This window comes from Typopeltis vanoorti, chromosome 14, assembly GCF_054136105.1.
Source record: "Typopeltis vanoorti isolate ZY-2024b chromosome 14, IOZ_Tvanoo_1.0, whole genome shotgun sequence".
In the NCBI taxonomy this organism is placed as follows: domain Eukaryota; kingdom Metazoa; phylum Arthropoda; class Arachnida; order Uropygi; family Thelyphonidae; genus Typopeltis; species Typopeltis vanoorti.
The window spans coordinates 86,319,040-86,343,390 of NC_143562.1; the positions used below are offsets into that span (position 1 = coordinate 86,319,040).

Consider the following 24,351-nt stretch of genomic DNA (forward strand, 5'->3'; position numbering starts at 1 on the left):
GAAGTTAAGCTCTGTTTGAAGGTCTTCTTCTGTGGAAGTGAGACATCTTGCTCGATGGGTAAGGCTGGAGATGATGCCCAGTTTCTGAGGAGGGCAGTGATGAGAAGAGCCATGTAAATATCTATCAGTGTGGGTGGTTTTTCGAAAAACAGCCACACCAAGTTGATTGGGAACGCACTACTAATTTATATATATATATGCAAGGATGAATTTGAAAGAAGAATTATCGAATCAAAAGAAATAGTTCTGGACCCTTCACACTTGAACAATAATCTAAGCTACAATTTGGCTGATTCCCATAGTGCAGTAATCCAGTACTGGCGCTCTAAAATTAGCTGTCACACACATTCAACTCATGCCAACGGTAGCACGCGGTCACCTATTCAAATATGACTGTTACTATTCTACTTCTTTTTATTAAGCTGGAAAATCCATGTTTTTTACCTTGTTATTTTTATAAGTCTTATGTTTTTTCTTTCTCACCTGAAGAAGTCGGAGCACCGATGAAACTAGTCGTGATTTATTAAAGGTTTTTGTTATACTTTCTCAGGTTCTAGTCAGTTAAATTTATTTTTATAAATGTATACATCCCGAGTAAATCCTAATTTCAATTATATATATATATATATATATAATTTTATTTAATTATTTATTTATTTTTTATTTTTATTTGTTTATTTTTTATTTTTTTAATAAGTTGGAAATTGAATGACTTTTTTTTTTAGTTATCTTACATTAGCTACTTAGGCCGCACCTTTTGGAATTTTCAGTTATTGTTCTATTAGCTTTGTACCGAAGATGCCTTTGATACTCAGGCGAAAATTATACTAATAAATAATATTTTATGTGATTTAATTCTGGTATTTATTTAAAGAAATTTATTTTCAAACATAAGTTCCATTAAAGTGCCTGGAAACACATCGATTATGTATATTTCACTAAAGAACCTAGCATAATACATCTCCTCCAGGTGATGTGCTTTGCATTAAGGGTAAATATTAAGAATAGTGATCAGAGCTTATTCCACGTTTACCATGAGTTGCCTAGACTTGCACTATGTATGGCGTCATCCCTACTTGCAGATGCAAACTTGACTTACTTGTCTGTTTGCTTACTTGATAAATGGATTAAAACAAGGTTTATTTATATTTAAAATAGCTTGGTATCTTTAACGTATATTATACCCAAGGTAAAAAACTTTCTACATATATGTATATTTCAATAAACATTAGAGCAACTGTACCATCCATATATTGAAATTCCCTTAATTACTGGCCATTCGTTCCATTAATTAGTATCCCCATTTTTGGTTTTAAGTGGAATATATACATATGCCAAAAATTGTAGTTTTTCTCTCACAACAAATGCAATGAATCACCACAGCCTATTTCAGGCTGCTCTAAATGGTGAAACAACAGAGTAGGAAATCTCTAAATGATGACTGCAAAGCAATCTACAGCTCAAATTGTTTCAAGAAAAGTCTAAAGAAATCGAGGGGTGGTCATTAAAAATCTCAGTGCTGTATATTATCAATGGTACCACATTACAGATAAACGTTATCAGTAAAGTTCTAATTTTTATGTGAGTCCCACCCATGAAAGATTGTATGCTTATCATCCTCTAGTAGTGTGGATGTGCTAAGAGTTAGATTATTATTATTAAGAGAGATCTCCAAGGAGTCACGGACTCATTGAGGGAAGTCACATATTACCTTCACCAGCGGTCATACTTGTTTTTGAATCTATTCAAACTACCTGCACTCACCACCTTCAATGGCAATCCATTCCAATCATGCAACACTCTAAGAGTGAAAAATCTAGCTCTCATTCCCTTCTCGACAGCATTCATTCTCAACTACCAAGGATGCCTCTCTCATCCTGTTCCCATCCTTCATCATCATCATCAATTTCCTGATATATACCCTCAAGGAGTGTTCAGGTTACTATGACAGCACTACATGATTAAGTTTACCTCATTATTAATCTCCAATCAACAATTTTTCTCCAAATCAGTCTATTATTTGTGAGCACTCCAATATTGTTATATCTAACATTTCATGCTTCTAAGGCATTTCTGACTGAATCAGTCAAATAGATCTTAGTCTATGCGAAGTGCATAGCGTTTTGCGAACCTCCCCATTCTATTTAAGTGGCCATACCATCTTAGGTTAGCTCTGATGACACATTCTTGAATGTTTATAATGTCAAGGTCTTTTATAATATCTTCATTTTTAAACAGGATTCTGTCAGTGATGCCATCAGTTCAGTCCCCTAATTTTTCTCAAAACCCTCATATTTGTGGTGTCCAGTCTTTGATTATGTGCTTTATTTTTAACCCAACTCTCAGAGCCATAACTTAAAAGTGGCGTAAATGTCTTGTATACTGCTAGTTTGGTGTTTTGGCTAATTTCTCTTATTCCATATAAATTTGGTGACCTACCATAATAACTTTCCTTATTCTGTTGTCTATTTCCAGATTTAATTTGACATTTTCATTAAAAACTCTGCCTAAATAGCTGAAAAATTTTATCTGTTCTATAGGATTTTCATTCAGAATGCAGCTGAAGTTTTCTATGCTCCTGGCTATTTTCATTTTGGTCTTTATATTGCTGATTTTCATGCAAAATTTGTTACAGCTGTTATTCAATTTATTAGAGAATCCTGGAGACTTGCGCTAGGTGTGTTCAGGAGTACGTCATCATCTGCATTAAGCTAAAAGCTAAGTCTGACATGTCCAATTCTAATATCAGGCTTAGTGCCACTCCTTCATAATGTGATCTATATAGATGATGAATAAGAGAGGAGATAATGAACATCCCTGTCTTACACCGGATTTTGCATCAAACCATTTTCCTGTATTTCCTTCAATTCTAACTGCTGACTGACAACTTAAATATAGACCATGTATTGCTCTGTATAATGTAGCCCACACAATTGCAGTATTTTGAAAAGCTTTTCACTGGGCACCTTGTCATATGCCTTTTCCAGATCTACAAAACTTAAGTACAGATTCTTGTCATATTCCCATGATTTCTCAACTATTTGCTATAAAGTGAAAATCTTATCTCGACTACCTCAATTTGGCCTGATCCCAGCTCGTTCTTCTCCAAGTTTCTCTCCCACAATTTTTCTCAACCACTTTTCAAGTATGCTTACATAAACCTTACCTGGAAAACTCAGTAGAAAAATTCCTCTGCAATTCTCATATTCAGTTTTATTCCTTTTTTTTTTTTTAAGATGGGTATTATGAGAGCTCTACTGCAATCATTGGGAATTCGACCTTCTGACCAGGCCCTCTGAATTACGCAGAGGGCCTGGTCAGAAACTTTTATACCTCCATACTTGAGCATTTCTGGTTGAATATCATTTACCCCAGCTGCCTTTCCGCATTTCAAGTTTATGACAGTTTTTTCTACCTCGAGTATTGATGTTTACTCCTCTTTGCATTCCTCTTGAAAATTTTCTAGTATGGCTCTGTAATTGCTTGGTTTGTTTAACAGTCTTTCAAGTAATTATTCCAGACATGTAGGGTATCCTTATCTTCAGTTTTCATATCACCTTTATCACGTAGTCAATGAAGCTTTTCAATTTCTTGTATCTTCTCTCCATGTCAATTTGTGCACATCTTTGTGTTGCAACATGGAGTTAGTAATGACTAGTCCATGTCATCAGCAGAAGTCCAGTAAATACTCACCATTATTATCAGCTCTGCCCATTTCTCCAAATTTTCCCAAATTGTTCAAATGTGCCTATATGCCTACTGTTCAAATCCCCAACAAGGATCCCTTTTTCCATTTTCTTTATGTCAGCTGCCTGTTCTAATGACTCAAAAAATTCCTCCACTTCATTCTCAGAAGAACTTTCTGTGGGACCACAGCAGTGATGACAGCACAGTGGTAAAAAACACTGACCAGGTATGCAGTCAGGAATACATAACCATACTTGAAGTAGAAAAAGCCATCAAATGCTTGAAATGTGGCAAGGCAGCAGGGGTAGATGATATTCGACCAGAAATGCTGAAGTATGGTGGTATAAGAGTCTTACAGTGGCTGCACTGCATAGTTCAGAAAGCCTGGACAGAGGGACGAATTCCCAATGATTGGAGTAGAGCGCTCATAGGACCCATATATAAAAAGGGAAATAAAACTGAATGTGAGAATTACAGAGGTATTTCCCTACTGAGTGTTCCTGGCAAGATCTATGCAAGTATACTTGAGAAACGGTTGAGAAGAATTGTGGAGAAAAGCTTGGTGAAGAACAAGCTGGATTCAGGCCAAATAGAGGCTGTCAGGATCAGATCTTCAATTTACAACAAATAGTCGAGAAAGCATGGGAATATAACATAGATATGTATTTAAGTTTTGTCGATTTGGAAAAGGCATATGACAAGGTGCCAAGAGAGAAGCTATTCAATACACTGCAGTTATATGGTGTCAATGGGGCATTATATCAAGCAATACTTAGTCTTTATTTGAGTTGTAAGTCAGCAGTTAGAAAGTACAGGAAGATGGTTTAATGTTAAATCTGGTGTGAGACAAGGATGTACATTATCCCCTCTGTTATTCATTATCTATATGGATCACATTATGAAGGAAAGTGGCATTAAACATGATATCAAACTTGGAGATGTTAATGTCAACTCTTTGCTTTATGCGGATGATGTTATACTTTTAAATAAATCTGCTACAAGTCTGCAAGATTCTCTGACTAAATTGAATAGCTGTTGTAATAGATATGGTGTGAAGGTCAGCAATAAAAAGACAAAGACAATGAAAATAGGCAGAATCATTGAAAATGTCAGCTGTGTTGTGAATGGAGAACCTGTGGAACAAGTAAAACATTTCAGCTACTTAGGCACGATTTTTAGTGAAGATGGTAAATTAAATATAGAAATAGACAACAGAATCAGCAAAGCTGGTATGGTAGGAAGTCAATTGAATAAATTCATATGGAATAAGAGAGAAATTAGTCAGAACACTAAATTAGCTGTATACAAGACAGTGTTCAAACCAGTTTTAATTTATGGATCTGAGAGCTGGGTCAGAAGTAAAATACTTGACCAAAGACTAGAGACCACAGATATGAGAGTCCTGAGAAAGATTACAGGCGTGAACAGATGGCATCAATGGCAATATTATATTAAAAATGAGGATATTAGGAAAGAACTTAACATTGTCAACATCCAGGAATGCGTTAGCAGAGCTAATCTCAGGTGGTATGGTCACTTAAATAGAATGGGAGAGGAAAGATTAGCAAAACAAGTGTTCTCTGCCAGGTTGGCAGCAAAACGACCCAGAGAAAGACCAAGATATAGGTGGATTGATACAGTACAAAGTGCCTTAGACGATAGAAATATAAGATCTGATAATGTTGGAGTCTTCACAAGTAACAGACTGATTTGGAGGAAAATTGTAGATAGGAAGTTAGTAATGATGTAATTTTTTTCATGTAGTACTATCATATCCTGTACACCCCTTGAGGGTACATGGCAGGAATTTGATGATGATGATGATAAAATTACAATGCTAATGAAATATTTTCTGAGCTCTTTTAAAATCTATGAAATTTAAGTTACTTTAGGAAATGTAAGTTTATTCCCAAGACAGAATTTAGATTTTTATACATATTTCATTAGCAAGTCAACAAATATCTCATGTAACTGATTCATTATCAGTGTTCTAGGATGTAAATTCTAGAAACTTTCCAAGGCTAATTAATGACTATTCATATATACATATATTTGTTTTGTCATATGTTCAGGTGTCTAAGGCAGCTCTCTCTCTCTCTCTCTCTCTCTCTCTCTCCATGTAGCTTCCTCAGAGAGAGGGTGCAGCACCATGTCCTTCCAGATCTCTCTGTTGGTGGCTTTCCTTTTTGTTTCTGCATAGCCATGTGATCCTGTCCATGATCTTATATCTTCAAACTATGTTCTTTGTTTTTTATCCCTTGATCCTTTTCCCATAATTTTTCCTTCTAAAACACCTACTGCAGTTACAAAGCTTAATGTTGTAGTCAAATGCAGGGGGGGGGGGAAGTAATGCAGGAAAAAGTTTTGTAGGAACATTTTGGCAACATTATTCTATCATGCAGCATAATTCTAGTGCAGGATAATATAATGCAGATAAGATAAATTTAGCATTTAAACTTATTATTTAGTAGAATCTAATCATAAAAATTCCATTAATTTTGAAAGCCACATATCCGAACAACATTAATAAATTTATAGCTCTTTTCTATAAAAAAAAAAAAAAACACTTTAACAGAATTGTGCATAATGAACTATTCCATTCCTTGTAGCCATAGTATGTGTTTCATGAAATCTGCATTCAATTCAAAACCAATTTGAATATGCTTCTTCTTGTTCCCAACCCCACTCATTGTAACTAAGCAACCCATGAGAAATAAATAATAAATTTTTGAGTTTGGAATGACTGTATATGAAAAAATAAATAAATAAAACTCTTGACATGCTGAGTACTCAAAACAAATAATGAAACAACAAAAGTTAACTTACTTCTGGAGAGTCTCCAGATGGTCCTCTTGTAAGTACACTAATGTATTTATCTGGATTAAGTAACACTCCAAATGTAACTTGGCTATTTTTATGAGGATGTGGTGGGGGATCCTGAATCGACCACTGTAAATGAAAGAGAGATTATAAAGTTTTCAATGAGAGTTCAAAGAAATGTGCTATTCACAGATGCAACAATGTCTGTGGATACATGTTGCACCAATATGTAGAAATCTGTCGAAAACTGTTGTCAGCCTAGTAAGTCAAGTGAATATGTAATTTTTTTGCAATTAACTACAAGGTAATTACCAAGTTTTGACTCTTATTTTTTTATTTATGCTAGATGAATTTCCTCTACATGCTTCACTGTCTATATTGCTAACAGCATCATCAGGAGGTTGCTTAACATAAGTAAACACTGACAAAAAAATTTTTCGAACAGCAGTTAATATCTATAAGTGGCAAAGACTGTAATGACAGTTTTAATCATGAATATCATTAAGCATGTTACGTTCAGTCTAAGCTGTCTTGCTGGCATAGGGGAGGTCTTTACAAATATACAAAATCTTCTGGGTTTATTTTATTTTTGCAAACTTATACATGGAAAAATTTGAGAATCAGGTATAGCTCAGGTGATCACAAAACCACATGTATGGTGGAGATATTTGGATGACATCTTTATCATCTGGAAACACACCCACAAAGACCTGTATGAGTTTGTATATTTTCTGAATAATCAACATCTGAAATTAAAATTTACATTAGAAGTAGAAAAGAATGGAAAAACATTCCTAAACATCCTTGTCAACAAAAACATTTTTAGTGTGTTTAAAGCTCTATTTTTCAAAACCTTGAAAAATAGAGCTTTAAACACACTAAAAATGACAAAATCAAAAGAAAATAAGAACTTCAAATTCTATTTGAAGTTCTTCCAAAATGGATACTCAAAAAAAGTACTAAAGAAACTCTTATTTTTTGATGAACCATCCCACAAGAACCCAGAAATTAATTACAAAGTACAGTATCTGTTCCATACATTGGCAATACATCAAGAAAAATAGCCAAGCTACTAAAAGTAGTCAACATCAGAACATATTTCAAACCAGTCAACTCCTTATGATGCTTTCTACGCTCCCCTAAAGACAAAGTTTCTTTTTATAAACATCCAGGTGTATACAAAATTCCATCTTCTTGCAGAAAGATATGCACAGGTCAGACTGGGAGAAGTTCAAAATCTACAACAAAGAACATATAGGTGATGCTAAACAAAAAGGAAGAAAAATGCAGACTTGAAGCACACATCCTCAAAGAACACATGGTAAATTGGCAAGCATCCTCCATGCCCCACTAATTACTTCAACAGGTTGAAGGAAGTTCAGGGAGTTCTTTGAGGTTATTACTCAAAAGGCACACTAAATAGAAATCAAAAAATGAACCTTCATGGCATCTGGAAGTCATTAATTAATATGTGTAACATTAAAGACCTTCCCTATGCCAGCAATCACAGACAGAGTTTACACAACAATGCAGAGACTGGACGTAACATGCCTAATGATACTCATGATTAAAACTATCATTCCAGTCTTTCCAACTTATAGATATTAACTGCTGTTTGAAAAATGTTTACTTTTTTGTCAGTTTTTACTTATGTTAAGCAACCTCCTGATGATGGTGTTAGAATATAAGCAAATGCATCTAGCATAAATAAAAAAAATACAAGTTAAAACTTGGTAGTTATTCAATGATAATATCTCTGTTCTCCAACCAAAACATTATAGGTTTTAATCATCCTGTGGCATGGATATCTGAGGTCATTTAAGGCAGAGGATGAATTTCATTAGTTGGTGAAATTGTCACTCTTCTTACTGGATGTGCGAAATGGTTTGGGAAAAAGTTCCCTATTTGGTCTCTAGAGCAGTATTTCCAGATTATGTACCCTGGTATCACTCATGATAATAAATGTGCTATAGGTTTATAACTTTTTGTAAGGTTCATAAAAAAATAAAATAAAATAAAATAAAATAAAATATTTATATTCCACTGACTTTTTTGTTTTTGTTTAGTTCTAGTTAGCTGAGCATCAGGAATATTTTTGGTTAAAAAAGACATCAATTTTTCTTTTACTTTTCCCTTAAATCTCTCAAAAAAATTGTCGCTGTTGTAATCAACAAGCATACCATTTCATGCACGTTTCTCAATATTTCACACCTCGTGCCATTTGATATGGAGCAGCAGTGCACAATAACATATAAAAAATTTGCAAATATAAATAGCGCTTGACTGATTTAATCCTTTACAAACTGGTATGATATAATTAAGAAAGGTATATATGGATGTAATTTCACTTAAGTCACTTGAAAATAGTTGGCATTACATCTGTTTTCAATATATAAATGCAGAATAGCAAATATAAACTGTATTCAACTGAAAAAAATTATATGGCATTTTAATTAAGCCACTTGATGACAGCTGCCAATGCATATGTAGTCCAAAAAAAGTGGCTGAATTGTAATGAGAATAGGAATGCTTTGAAGATGACACAGGGAAGGACAGCTGTTTGCATCTCAAAACAAAATTGATGTGATGAGGCATGGGCACAGAAAGAGAAAACACATGGCAACAGATTACAAATTATCGATGAACTGTTGTCACTAGTGAAAGCCTTTTAGCTATTGCCAAGTCATGCTCATCAAAAATATTGTGACCGTAAATGTTTTGCACCGAAAACCCTCAACCAAAGTTTAGTTTGGCTTAGATGAAATTATTCCCAAATGGATTATTATTATTATTATTATTAAGAGAGACTTCCAGGGAGTCAGGGACTCATTGAGCGAGGCTAAATACTACACGCATCAGCTATCATACTTATTCTTGAATTCATTCACACTACTTGCACTCACAACATCCAATGGCAATCCATTCCAATCACACCCCACTCTATGAGAGAAAAATCCAGCCCTCACTTCCTTCTTAGCTTCCAGGTGGGAAAAAATCTGTGATCTCTGAAAATCTTCCCATTAATTTCCTAACTGGAAGATTCAGAAAGAATGCCAAAGATAATTATTATGAAAGTGACAAAATGTTTTGGAGGATACTAAGAAACCTTGGAAATGGAGAAGAGTATGAGAAAAGAAATGAAAGATCATACAAGTTAATATTAATACTGAATATGATGATATTCTGCCTGGAATAGTAATTACCTTGAAAAATTATTAAAAGAAGTAACAAATAATAAATATAATCATTGTATACATATACCATAATTCAGAAGGCGCTCTCTCTATGTTCACTGGGCATCTAGAGATGCCGTATGGTCACTCCAATGCTCGGTGATGTGCCACACCATGCCTCGCCATGTAGTCCTGTTGTTCGCTTTTCTGGCAGCCTCAACTCTCTGAAGATCAGTCACTCCACACACACCATCCATCCATCTCATTGATGGCCTACCCCTGCCTCTTTTTCCAGGAACTTTACCTTCTATTACTGTTCTGAGAAGTCCTCCTTCCATCCTTTCAATGTGTCCAAAATATTTTAACTTTCTTCTGTCAATATCCTTAAGGAGCCTTAAAGTTCTACTGATCTTTTCTAACACCCATTCATTTGTACATAGCAAACCTTTTCAGTATATGATATCCTCAACAGCCTTCTGTAACACCACATCTCAAAAGTAGATATCTGTTTCTTATCTAACTTCTTTAGGTTCCAAGTCTCACATCCATAAGTCGCTGTTGGAAAAACAACTGCATCCAAAATCCTCGGCTATGGATCTATCTCCATGGGAACAAAGCTGAGGATTTTGGATGCAGTTATTTTTCCAACAGTGACTTATGGATGTGAGACTTGGAACCTAAAGAAGTCAGATAAGAAACTGTTGTTTTAGCCATTCCAAACCTTTTTCTGACGTTTTCTGAACAGCAATTCTTCACATTAATAATGGATCCCAGGTGCTCAAACTTGCTAACTTCCTCAATTCTTTCTCCATTAAGGTTCACTTGTTTCTCAAGAGCATCTCTGTTTGTATTTCCTTTAAGAACTATAATCTTTGTCTTGCTAGGATTGAGTTGAAGTCCTCTGTTATTACTGATCTTTAACTTTGTCAAGAATCAGTCCTGGTTCTTCCATGTAATTACAAAGGAGTACTGTATCATCAGCATACCTCAGATTACTGATCAATCTACCTCCTATCCTAATTCCTGTCCCTGAGATCATCCAATGCTTCGTGCTTGATGTCCTTTGTATATATAATAAACAAGTGAGGAGAAAGTAAATCCTTGCCTAACTCCTTTTTCAACTTGAAGCCAGTCAGGAATCAGGAAGTCAAATTCCATATTTCTCAAGTAGAGCTCTTATCATTTCAATTAATTAAAAGAAAATATAAAACAGAATTTGAAAAATTGGGGGGGGGGGACTAACAAATTAGGTCAGATGGGAGTTGTTAAGATTGCTTTTTAACAGATGAGACTGAATTAAAAAATCATGAGAATTTCTATTCTAAGTTGGGCATGAAAAAGCACGACGTATGCTAATGATAAATGGCATATTATACAGAACAAAATAGGTTATATAAATATAACAAATTGGAAATTAAAATTAAATAATGTATAGGAAGATGATTCAATGTTAAATCAGATCTAAGGAAGGATTGTATGTGCTTTCCTCTGCCTCACTGTTATTCATAATGTTGTACCACATTATTAAAAAAGTAGTATTAAACCTGATATTCAAAACAAATATTACGTCTTAGAATCTTTAGCCAAATTAAATAAACGCTGTCAAATCTTGTATGAAATTCAGCAACAGGAAGAATAAAACCATGAAAATAGGCAATTTAGAAAGAAATACCTATATATTTTACTTATTCAGACTCACTTTGGAAAGGGGGAGGCATTAACAAAATAAATACGGAAACAGATAGGAGAATGAACAAGGCTAGTATTGTTGGAAGCCAACTGAATAAATTTAAATGGAATGAGAAAGAAAGGAAGAAATTAGCCAACATTAAGTCGGTGGCATACAAGAGCAGTATTCAAAGGATTGTTTCATTAGAAATAAAGCAGTTTCAAAGATGAGACTTCATAAACATGCAAGTTCTGAGGAAAATTAGGGGACTGAAAAATGGAAATAAAGACAGGACCATATTAAAAATGAAGAAGATATCAGAAAAGAACATGGTAAGAATATGTAAGCAGGGATAATAATCAGATGATTCAATCAATTAAACAGTGAGTGGGAGTTTCATGGAAAAGGGAAGGTGGAACTTACAAACAGAAATGGTGATAAAAAAAATTAGAAAAAGAAGTTGAAGTAACGAAAAATAAAAAGACATTAAGGAAGGCTGATATACAAGTGGATTGATATTAAGACTGCTCTAGAAAAATGCAATGCAGCAGATGATCAAATGAGAAACTGAAAAATAAAATATCAGTTTGGAAGAGTCATTGAGAGGAAATCAATCATGAAATATTCTGATGGACTATCATACTATCTGATGCAATCATTGTATACATATACCAGAAAATAATGATCTCAGCAAGATCTACTACATCCAGTTGTGAATGTGAATAAAGCTACAAATTCCAGGTACTCCATCATATGTACAAGTGGCTTTCACTACAGTAAAAAACACGATTATAACAAATAAGAAGCTTGCTCACTATAACAAACTACTGAAAAGTCCTAACTGAAGCTCCAAAGGAGATATCCAATGGTCAGAGACAGATATACAGTTGACCCTCAAAATAACAGAGTCAAAGGGGCAGTTTGTTTTAGTGGATAGTTTACTACACTTTTTCAGGTTATCTTGGAAGTAGTGGAATAAGCCATGTTTCTGGCTTTTCTTACTATTCATCCTATAGGCTTATGCTGCATAAAATAGTTCCTTAAATTTTTTAAGTTATCACATCATGTGGTACTTTGTATATAATTATTTTACTACTTCCTTACCTGCCGATGCTAAAATTATATGTTTCATACCATTAAATTGTTACAGGGTACTTATTTTTGGAAAATGCAATTATCTATCACGTGGTCTCCAATGACCTTTGCCATAGTAACAGCGAGCTAATATCCCGCTACCTTCGGAAGTGATGCGGCCTGTAGTATATTTCTTTACTTCCAAGATAACTTGAAAAAAACTATAGTTATTTTTATTTATTTATTTTGAAATAGCATCCTATGTGATATATAGTAGCATAGTTAGTTTCTTTACTTGGTCTTAGTCATTGTGATATTCAAGTTATATTTAGTGGAATGGAGTGCATTAAGTTTAGAGGTAGAAATAGTCCATCATAGAAATCTGTAACGGTAAAGAATTTTAGCAAATGTCAAATCACAGAACCATTTGTATGAAGTTATTAACATACACAAAATGGATAACATAAATGACTTCCCAAAATGTCTTGTTACTGCTGAGCAACAAGCAAGAACAAGAAAACACTACAAAGAGAGCTGGGCAGAGTACTCTAGAAATGTACTTCAAGTACAATTACTGAATTTAAAAGGTTCAAGTACCCTGCTTCTTAATTCTTAAGCTGTGCAAAGAACATAAAAATAAACCTTCAAGAACCAAGTTTCAGGAGTACTTATATACTTTTTTTTTTCATTCTAGCTTGGTACACAAAACAGAGACCACAGAACTGTAAACATATTAATAAACCAATTTAAAGCACAGTATCCAAATTCAAACACCAAAATTTTATATAATATACAAAATAAATGGTTTAATGTTTATAAACTGCAGTGATGCATCTGAGCTGTTGAGGCATGAAAAAAAAGACTATATTTCCTACAGTTCAATCTTTTGAACAGAGGTAAGAATAAGAAGAAGTGAAACAATGTGGGAAGTCATAACATGGAATGGACCAATAATATCTCTGAAGAGAAATAATGAAACTATATTAAAGATCTCATATACGTGATCTGTAATATGATAAGAATGAAATGTGGGTTCACATTTTGCTGTGGCATGGATGTTTGTGAACACATTTATGTGTACATCATGATTTTTATCAGCTGATGTCTCACCACTAGCTGGCTCATTTGGAGGCTTAAATTAATTGATTTAGAATTTAATGACACAAGGACTACTCAAGATACTTTGCCAGTCATGATCTCAGCAATATAAGGTTTTCAAAAGGGGTGCTTAAAGGAAAAAACTGTACAACTGAGATGAGATCTCTATATAGCCTTTAAAGGAATGCAGAGAACCGACCACAGCTTCTGATCTAATGTCCAATTTTCATCTTCTCACGGTGTATCCTATTAGGTATCTACCTGGATACTGAATGAATGAGGATGGGCTGGCAATTTGGGATTTAGCTGACCAAATTGTATTCTTATTGGCTTAAACCACAATATAAAATGATGGTACAACATGACAGAATTTCATGCCAGCTGGAGCATAGCCCAGTTAAACAAGGCTACCGTTATGTTTACCAGGAAACCAGGGCAAACAACAAAAAGTCAGCTACTGCAACAAATCCTGAAACACACCCCCAAATCAACATCAACAGAGTTCAAGATTAGTAGTATCAATATAAGAAAAATGAATGGCAAAAGAAATGGAGCTACCTGAGGAATTGGATAAATACCTGATCGACATAATAAGGGAGACTAAATAAAAAAATAAAAAATTAAAAAAAAAGACAAACACTGATGAGTTCTTTCTGAGCAATAAATACAAAATGTTATATTCAGGCTATGACAATCAAGGAAAAGAAGGAATACCTGTTGGATTTCTGCTCAGGACATGGACTAGTTATTACTAACACAATGTTCTGTAAAAATATTTATGTAGCTCCAAAAGTCCAAATATTTTCACATAAAGTTTACCAAGGTCGAGCCTAGTAAGACTTGTAAATAGATGTATGTTATATGTAAATAATCCCAATGGGAATTTGTATATTGCTCTATGCTAATAAGGGAATATTCTAGAAGGTTTAGTATTAAGGCAATACCTTGCCATTAGTAAACAGTATAATTTTAGACCTTTGTAAAGACGTCAAACTTTGTGCGTGTTCTACATGGAAAGCTCAAGGTCAGTGCTAGGTGGACCGACAAAATCTGCAGAAGCAGATTTTGTCGGTCCACCTAATCTTCAAATGAATGTCCACTGCCAGAACGAATAGGATTTAGGGAGTGCAGGAAGAAAAAAACAAAGGAAGGGTCAGTCAGAGAAAAGGATCAAGGGATTTCGCCGAAATGTTCGGGGTTCACATATCTCTGCACAAGGATTCGGAAGTGACCGAATAAAAGGCGTGGGCGAAAAGATTGCATCATTGGTTTGAGAAATTTTCATCAGTGATCCAGAGGGTGTGATCGAGAAGTCGCCAAAGGTTGTCTGGCAGGTGTAGGCCATCGAGTATGCGACGTCAGGAGAAATTATGCCTGTGATCTAAAAGAAAGATGACAAGGAGCTGAACCGCCAGGCAAAGCTGATAGTTGACGACAAATTGACGAGTCATCGTCGGGAGCTATTGTCAGAGGGAAGAAATTGCTCCATTAATCCAACAGGCATGCAAGCATTCCACAAGCCGATAATCTTCGCCCGAAGTGCGGCAGGACAGAGTATCCTAGAAACATCAGTGGACCTATTGCCGGCATAAAGAGGGATTGAAAAACCTGACACGGAACGGAAGTCCAGTTCGAAGCCAAGTACACAGAGGATAGCAGCTATAAAGTGAGTTGACCCGTTTGTTAAATTTCCTTGAGCTTTTAAGAGAACACTTTCTGATCTAAATAGGCATATCTAACAGTTAAAGATTATAAAGTAATAAGTGTCAGGAATTTGTAGTTTGAATTAAGTCATAGTATAACTGTTTGCTGAATTGGTGATTTTCACATAAATTTGCCTATAGAATATTCCCAGTATAGAAAGGAAAGAACAATTGTGTGTAAAAGATATTGTTTATGTGTTCGATGAGTAAGAGTTAACATTTAAGTAATAAGTACCATTGCTCAGTATAAATGATTTATGTGATATTAAGAAAATTAGTTAAATATGTGATATGATTTGTGTGAGAAAATGCAGGAACTTAACTAGTCTATTTATGCAGATTTGAATTGTGATGTTTCTTTTTATTATTGAAAATGCAGTGTAAAATTTGTCTTATGTGAATTAAAAGTTTGTTGTTTAAATATTAATAGAGTGTTGCCTGATATTTTAGTTCTTTGATGCACTGTTTTAAAAAATACAACCGAGCTTGTGAGCGGGGAAGATAGATAATTAATATGAGAATTAGATAAAGAGATAGCCATGACTGTATATAAGAGTAAGGAATGATATCTACTGAAAGTAGTAATATTTAATGCCATAAAAGGATTTCCTGGGGTGCAGTCACTAATTCAAATAAATATCTAGAGATCCTTGGTATAATAAAAATAGGAATACCAGAGGTAAAAATAAGGAACAGGAGGATATGTTTAAAGTTAATAGAGTTGTATAAGGGAAAGAGACAAGTTAAAGATTTGGGAATTGACGATAAGATAAATAATATAGAAGAGAGATATAAAGAAATAAGATAAAGTAAAATATAGAAAAACCCTAAGATATTACAATGGCACAGTAACGACAGGATATTAAAAAAAAATAAAGGATATCAAAATAGATTAAAAACACCTCACATTTACAGTTCCACATAAAAATGTGCACAAATTCACATGGAGAGAAGAGACAAGGAATAAGAAAAGTCTAATTGACTATGTTATTGTCAATTAGACTTTTCTCCTAGTGCAGGATACCATAGATTACAGAGAATTTGAAATTGGAAGTGATCACCATTGAGTCTTGAGCAGGATAAAATTGAATTTTATATTATTATTATTATTATTACTATGAGCAACTCCAAGGAGTCCTTAGACTCATCGAGGGAGGCCCTAAACATCATGTCCATCACAACTATTCAACATTCACACAGTATCTCTCATACTTTGCCTTGAACTCATTCACCGTCATAGCACCCACAACAGAATCTGGTAGTTTATTCCACTCATTCACCACTCTAAAAGTAAAAAACCCAGCTCTAACACCCTTACTAACCACACTCTTGCCCAGCTTCCATGGATGTCTCCTAATCCTCCCACTACCAGTCCTGTTCTGAAAAATATCCTCTGAATTAATCCTATAGAAACCCTTCAGCAATTTGAACGTCTCAATCATATCTCTCCTTTTCTGCCTATCAACCAATTTCTGCAACCCACATCTTCAACCTGTTCTCATAAGGTTCATTCCATAGGCCTGCTATCATCTTGGTCACTTGCCTCTGAATCCTGTCAACCACCTCCCCATCAAGAAGAAACCTAGGTGACTAAATCTGGGCACAGTAGTCGAGATGGGGTCTTATCAAGGCTCGGTACAGAGGAACAATAACTTGCTTATCTCTGCTCGTCAAAGTATTCTTCAGCATCCAGGTGATTTGATGAGCTGATTTAGCCACTTTTGCAATGTGCTCCCTAAACTTCAACTCCCTATCCACCAACACTCCCAAGTCCCTAGCCTCATCAATCTCCTGGAGTACAGGTCCACCAATGTGATATACTGCTGCTAATCTTTTCACCCCAAAATGCATAACCTTACATTTTGCCACATTAAATTGACATCCATTCTCCTTAGCCCAGACCTCCAATCTATCCAAATCATCCTGCAAAATTTTGACATCTTCTGCATTCACTATCGCCCTACCCAACTTTGTATCATCAGCGAACAAATGAACTGTTCCTCTTAGATCCTTTCCTATATATCGTTAATGAACAAATTAAACAGCAGTTGTCCAAAAACAGAACCCTGCAGCACACCACTAGTCACATGCTGTGTTTTGGACTTTACTCCTGAGTAAGCTACTCTCTGGTATCTCACCATCAACCACCCTCCTATCCATCTCACCAACCCTATATCGATTCCCATATGTTGCAGTTTACGGATTAGAATTCCATGTGGTATCCTGTCAAAGGCCTTAGCCAGGTCCAGCAGTATCACTGTCAACCCATTACTCTTATCCAGTTCAGCCGTCACTGTGTTATAAAACCTGAGAAAGTTACTGAGGCATGATCTACCCTTCACAAAACCATGCTGTCCCCCATACAGTATTCATTTTCATCAATCCATTACTGTATTTTTCCCTTGACTACTTACTTCAAGACCTTGACAACGACTCCTGATATGCTGATTGGTCGGTAATTTGCAACAGTGGTCTTGGATCCTCCTTTATGCAGCGGAACTATTTCGCCTCTTTCCACTCCTTCGAGACTAAACCAGACCGGAGACTCAGATTAAACAATATGGTGAAGGGCACTGACAATTCTTTAGCTGCTTCATGTAAGACCCCATGCTGGTATACCATCCTGATGCATTCACATTAAGGTTCTGTAATAGACTATTCACCTCCACTTCATTCACCACAATTCTCCCTATACACTAATGGTTCCTTCATTCCTTCAATGTCACACCTGGATGATATACTCTTGCAAAGTGCTCACTCAGTAATTCCACTATATCGACTGATTCAGTGACCTGCCTACCATCGCCATTCCTTAAAATCATCCTGCCATTTTCAGTTTTTCTTTAACTTGCAGCATATTGAAAGAACTGTTTGGGATTCTCTTTAGCTTGCATGGCCAATCTCCTTTCATAATCTGCTTTTACTTTTCTTACCACACTCGTTACCCTTCTGGCCTGCACTTTATACCGTTCATGTGCCTGAAGGTCACCATTCTCCTTAAATTCCCTCCACAGTTGTTTCTTTCTTTGCAACTCAAGTTTAATGATGTTATTCATCCATTTAACCCCTACTTGATTTACTATTCAGACTCTAGGTATACAGTCAGCCATAACCTCCTGCAAATGCTCCTTGACCACTTCCCATGCACTATCAACATCCAGCCCTTACAGTTTTACATGCCATGGCACTGAACCAAGCAACCTCCTAAGCTTGTCATACTTGCCAGCACGGTAATTCCACATGTACCCTGTCTTAATCGACAATTTCACACATTTAGCCACCTCCCAGGTCAAGACCCTACGATCACTCTCACCAATAGATGGCAACATGGTCATATTCATTACAGTCAAATTCTTAGATGCTATACTAGGTCAAGCACTCTCAAACCTCTAGTATTTTCCATTACATGCTGTCTCAGATAGTTATCCCTTAGTAACTGAATAAAATCCATTTCCTTCCTCGCATGTGTCCTCTCCTCCTTCCAATCGATGTTACTACAGTTGAAATCGCCCATAATAATTATCCTCCTTCCACTCATTTCATCAATTTATCTATGCATACTATCTCCACCATCTATTCCATCTCCTGGTCTATAGCAGCACCCAACTGTACATTTTGTTCCGTTAGTCTCAATCTCACACCAAATAGCCTAAAATGAGCTCTTTTCACTATCCTGCAATAACTTCTATTCTCCTTGGCTGCAGTTCATCAGCTATCATCAATAACACTCCTCTCCCCATTTTATTCTCTCTGTCCCTCCTGAACACACTATACTCTACACATTTTATCCCACTAACTATATCATCTTTTGTCAGCCATGTTTCACTAATGCCAATAACCTGTGACCAGGAAGAGCCAACCAAGGCCAAAAATTCTTCCTTTTCGTTCCTAATACTCCTGGCATTAGTATACATGAAATGCAGAAGTCCATTTGTCCCATCCCTATCTTGATGCATTATACTAACTATCCCCATTCTGATTTCTCGTCCTTCGTACTGGCTCGGACACATTATATATTTTCTTACACTCAACTGCCTCACTGATGTCTGCATATCCACTTCCTCTCCTCCTTAATAGTTCTAGTTTCCCTGATTTTGCACATCCACTCTCACTTCACTCAGCAACACCTTTTCCAGTCTTAGCACACCAAATCCATTCAAATGTAAGCCATCCATCTTGTACAAATCGTTTCGCCCATCAAACTCACTCCACATGTCCACAAAATCCACACCACACCATCTGCATAACTTGCGATTATGGCTGTCCTAAACTCTTCTCTGTCATACCGCAGCAACAGACTCACTATCCTAACTCTGTCACTCTTTTCTTTCGCTACCTCTAATAATTCCTTCAAGTCCTCTCTCATATCAAATTTATCTCCTTTCAAATCATTCATTCCCGCTACAACTATAATTTCTTTCACCCTTTGCATTTGTGCTCTAATACTCTCTAATACCTTAATTTTCGCAACCTGTAACTATGATTTAGTCAAACTCTCATCTATCACACCTCTTACTAACGAGTCACCATACGACACTCATTCCTTCATTTCTGAAACACTCCTAAACATATGCTTATTTTTCCTTTCATACACTTACTTATTTCCATTAGCTGAGGCGCTCGGGAAAGAGTTTTGCAAATGCTCCAACTGCCGCTTCGCCATATGTATTACTCTGTGTAACCGTGTGATCTCACTCATTACAGCTAATTTCTGACTTTTTTTTATCTGTATTGAAAAGAAGAACACGTAAGAAAGTTTTAAAACGAATAAAAGTTCAGCAGCTTTCAGATGTGAACTGTAGACTAAAATACACAAATATTATTAAAGAAAAAAATGAGAGTTTGAGAACAGGAACCAAACCTTGGAGATTCAGTGGCAAATCCTGAAGATAACATTGACTGATTCAGCCAGACAAGGATGTTATGATGATGTCTGCAAGGATAGAAAAATCAGAACTCGATGGTGGAGTTCCGGTGAATAAGTCTGCTTGTGCTCTTAGAGAATATAAAGAAAAATGTAAGGAAGCTAAACACTGTGGAAAACTAGCTAAACAAAAGTCATGGGAAGACTTTGGTAAGAATATAGAAAATAAATATCAAGAACGTGGCAAGATATTCTGGAGGTTGTTAAAAAAGCTCAGAAATGGAGGAAAGAGTGCTGCAAAAGGAATTAGAGATGATAAAATTTCCCATGAAAACTGGAGAAGAAGATATTCTTGATAATGGAGTGATTACCATATTTGCCAGCATATAAGAAGCACCCCCTTTTTTGTACACATTCTTTAGGGAAAAAAAAAGATTTTTTAGATCCTCTTCCTGATTCTGCCAAGTTCTTATCATTTTCTCAGTTGGGGTGGCCCGAAATGTCTCTCTCTGCAGTCCTGTTTCCATGTTCTTTAGCATATGCAATCACATGTAGCTTGTATACAATATTGTAGCAATGCTGACATTTTTCAGCCTTAATTTGCCAAGAAATTTAGAGAAAATTTAATGGCAGAAATTTATCACCATTCACAACAACCACGACAACAATTGGAAAGTTGAAACAAACAGGAACATGGCTGTGATCGTCGATGACAGCGCATGCGCATCCACTGAACTCTACGTAACTGGAATGATCTGACACCTCAAGGAAGCAAGAAATGGCGTAACTTGGAATAGAGAAAATTTCCAGAAATGAAAGTATAAAAAACTGAGTATAGGCATATAAGACGCATCCTGTTTTTCAGACCTATTTTTAAAGAAAAAAAGTGTGGCTTATATGCTGGCAAATATATTACTTTGAAAAATTGTTAAATGAAACAATCAGTGACAACACAGTACTAAAAAATGCTCAACAGGCATGCAATCAGGATTTCATATCCACACTTGAAGTAGAAAAAGCCATCAAAAGTGTAAAATGTGGAAAGGCAGTTGGAGTAGATGACATTCAACCAGAAATGCTCAAATATATAGATATAAAAGTAGATATAAAAGCCACTTTTATATCTATATATCAAATATATAGATATAAAAGTGACTGCACTGCATAGATCAGAAGGCCTGGACAGAGGGACGAATTCCAGATGATTGGAGTAAAGCTCTCATAATACCCAATATACAAAGGGAAATAAAACTGAATGTGATAATTATAGAGGTATTTCCCTACTGAGTGTTCCTGATAAGATTTATGCACATGTGCTTGAGAAAGATTTATGCACATACGGTTGAGAAGGATTGTGGAAGTGAAGCAGGGTGAAGAACAAGCTGGATTAAGGCCAAATAGAGGCTCAGGATCTTTAAACATTATGACAAATAGTTGAGAAATCGTGGAAATACAGCAAATATCTGTATTTAAGTTTTGTAGATCTGGGAAAGGCATATGGCAAGGTGCCAAAAGAAAAGCTATTCAAAACACTAGATGTATGGTGTAGATATACTTAGTCTTTATTTGAGTTGTAAGTCAGCAGTTAGAAATGAAGTATGGGAAGATGGTTTAATGTTAGATCAGGTGTTAAACAAGGATGTACATTATTCCCTTTGTTATTCATTATCTATATGGATCACGTTATAAAGGAAAGTAGTATTAAACCTAACAAAATTGGAGATGTTAATCTCAGCTCTTTACTTTATGCAGATGACGCTATACTTCTAAATAAATCCGGTGAAAGTCTGCAAGATTCCCTGACTAAATTGAATAACCATTGTAATAGATATGGTATGAAGGTTAGCAATAACAAGACAATGAAACTAGGGAGAAGCATTGAAAATATCAACTGCATTGTGAATGGAGAACCTATAGAATAAGTAAAACATTTTAGCTACTTAGGCACGATTTTTAGTGAAGATGGTAAATTAAACATGGAAATAGCCCACAGAATAAATTTATATGGATTAGTCAAAAAAAACTAATTTAGCTTATACAAGACAGTGTTCAAGCCATTTTTCACTTATGGATCTGAGAGCTGGTTTAGAATAAAACACTTGACCACAGACTAGAGACTGCAGATATGAGAGCTGTGAGAAAGATTAGGGGTGTGAACAGATGGCATCAATGGCAGTATCATATTAAATCGAGGATATTTGGAAAGAACTTGACATTGTTAACATCCAGGAATATGTTAGCAGAGCTAATCTCAGGTGGTATGGAGAATGGGAGAGGGAAGATTAGCCAAATAATTAAAATGTTCTCTGCCAGGTTGGCAGGAAAAAGACGCAGATATAGGTTAATACCGATATAGTAAAAAGGGCCTTAGAAGATAGAAATATAAGATCTGACAATGTTGGTCTTGGCAGGTAATAGATTGATTTGGAGGAAAATTGTAGATAGGAAGTTAGTAGTGATGTAAGTTTCATGTAGTTTTTCATGTAGTACTATCATATCCTGTACACCCCTGGAGAGTACATGTCAGGAATTTGATGATGATCATGAAGGTTTTAGAGTAATTTGATAAATATACAAGTGTAAAAAGGTAGTTAAACTAAATATATAAAAGCAACTTTAGAGGAAGAAAAAAAACAAGTGAAAGCAATGTAAAATGGTGTAATAAAATTTATAAAACACTTTATAAGGGATACAAAAGCAAGTGTAAGTGGGTGCATAAGAAGCAAATGTAATAAAAAAAAAATTATAAAACAGATAATGAAATAAGTAGGTATTAAAAGGCTATATACAAAAAAAAAGTCATTAAATAAAATTAACACACACACACACACACACACACACACACACACACACACACACACACACACACACACACACACACACACACACACACACATTTATATGCAGTGAAAAATATCCATTTCCTGTAAAAATTTAAAAACCATTAAATATTTTGTGAGTCTGATAAAATCTGCCTGAGTATATAGGGCTCAGAGATTATTATGCTGGCTAAATTAATGACTGCACATGTTGGCAAAACAAAGAAAGTCGATGAAAATAACTGATGACTAGTCTGGTATTACTAAACTCATCCACAGGCATGTCATCAACCCTCAACAGGAAGGAGTGTGTGAGATAACTATGACCCATGCTCAAGCCCTGCAAGTTTTTTGGGGGCGGCAAAGTTGGCATAAACTATACGAAAAATAAAGGAGAAGGGGCGGCAAAATATGCTACTGCACGGGACGACTATACAAAAAATAAGGGAGAAGGGGTGGCAAAATTCCAAGCGGCAGCCCTCCCTATGCTGACCTGAGCAAGTACAACCTCCTCCTCTCTTTCCCTGCATAGACTAGACCACCATAATTTAACTTCCCAGTCGGTCTCCCTAATTGGTCTCTCCATTCCATTATGTCTGCCACTGGGATAAACATTTGCTTCTGATAGTTTGCTGGTAGTTGGTGTATTAGACAGACAGATGGCTTGAGAAATGAGTGGACCCAGCTGCAGTATCTGAAGTCTCGTTTCCCATGATCCAAATGTGGCTTGGAATGTAAAAGATGTTGAATTTGGGATATCCCTAGGGCTTCTGTAGCTCTAAGACATCTTATTCTTTGTTGAGAACTTTGTGAATCTGAGTATATTATGCACTTTTAGCAGTGATGCAGTGTTATGTATTTTAGTGCAAGCTCTATGCATACAGCTCAAATCTAAAGTTGTTGCTTCTGTGGGAAATAAGCAGATATTGTGCTGTATTGAAAGACAGCAGAAGATCCGTATGCCATAATAGAAGCATGTTTAGTAACATTTTCTTAGCTTCGTTATCTATCTCAATATCTAAAGCTTGTAAGAGATATTTTATTTCCAACCAGAGGGTCATATGGCCATCTGACGAGTGTCATATAGATTTTCCCAATGTGGACAAAAAATAGTTGGCCATTGTGGGATGGTCTGGAAGGAATTTTATTTTTGTAGCATATAATGAGGGATAGCCATTGACGTCAAAGCAACAAAAGTAGTTAATTTACTTCAACGTATAGACTAGGACTGGTGAAGTTCAAAATGCTCCCAGTTGCAATTCTTATAGCTTGATGGTGAACAGGGTCTTGCCATTGTATTGTACTCCCTCTCTGACAGAAGCATAGACTGGGGACCAATAATCAAGTTTTGATGTTATCAATACCCTGTACAACTGAAGCAAAGAGCATCGGTCAGCACCACAATGGGTGAAACACAGGGTGCACAGAATGTTCATTGCTTTAT

At 35.7% G+C, this 24,351-nt stretch overlaps 1 protein-coding gene across 1 annotated transcript in view; it reads right to left on the reverse strand.

Moving 5' to 3' along the window:
• Mat89Ba (nucleolar protein 6 Mat89Ba) overlaps window positions 1-24,351 on the reverse strand; it is a 329,267-nt gene that overhangs the window by 167,249 nt on the left and 137,667 nt on the right. Inside the window, exon 12 of the mRNA XM_090403430.1 lies at window positions 6,514-6,636. Within this exon, the coding sequence (XP_090259556.1) occupies window positions 6,514-6,636 (123 nt within the window). The remainder of the gene's footprint in view (window positions 1-6,513; window positions 6,637-24,351) is intronic.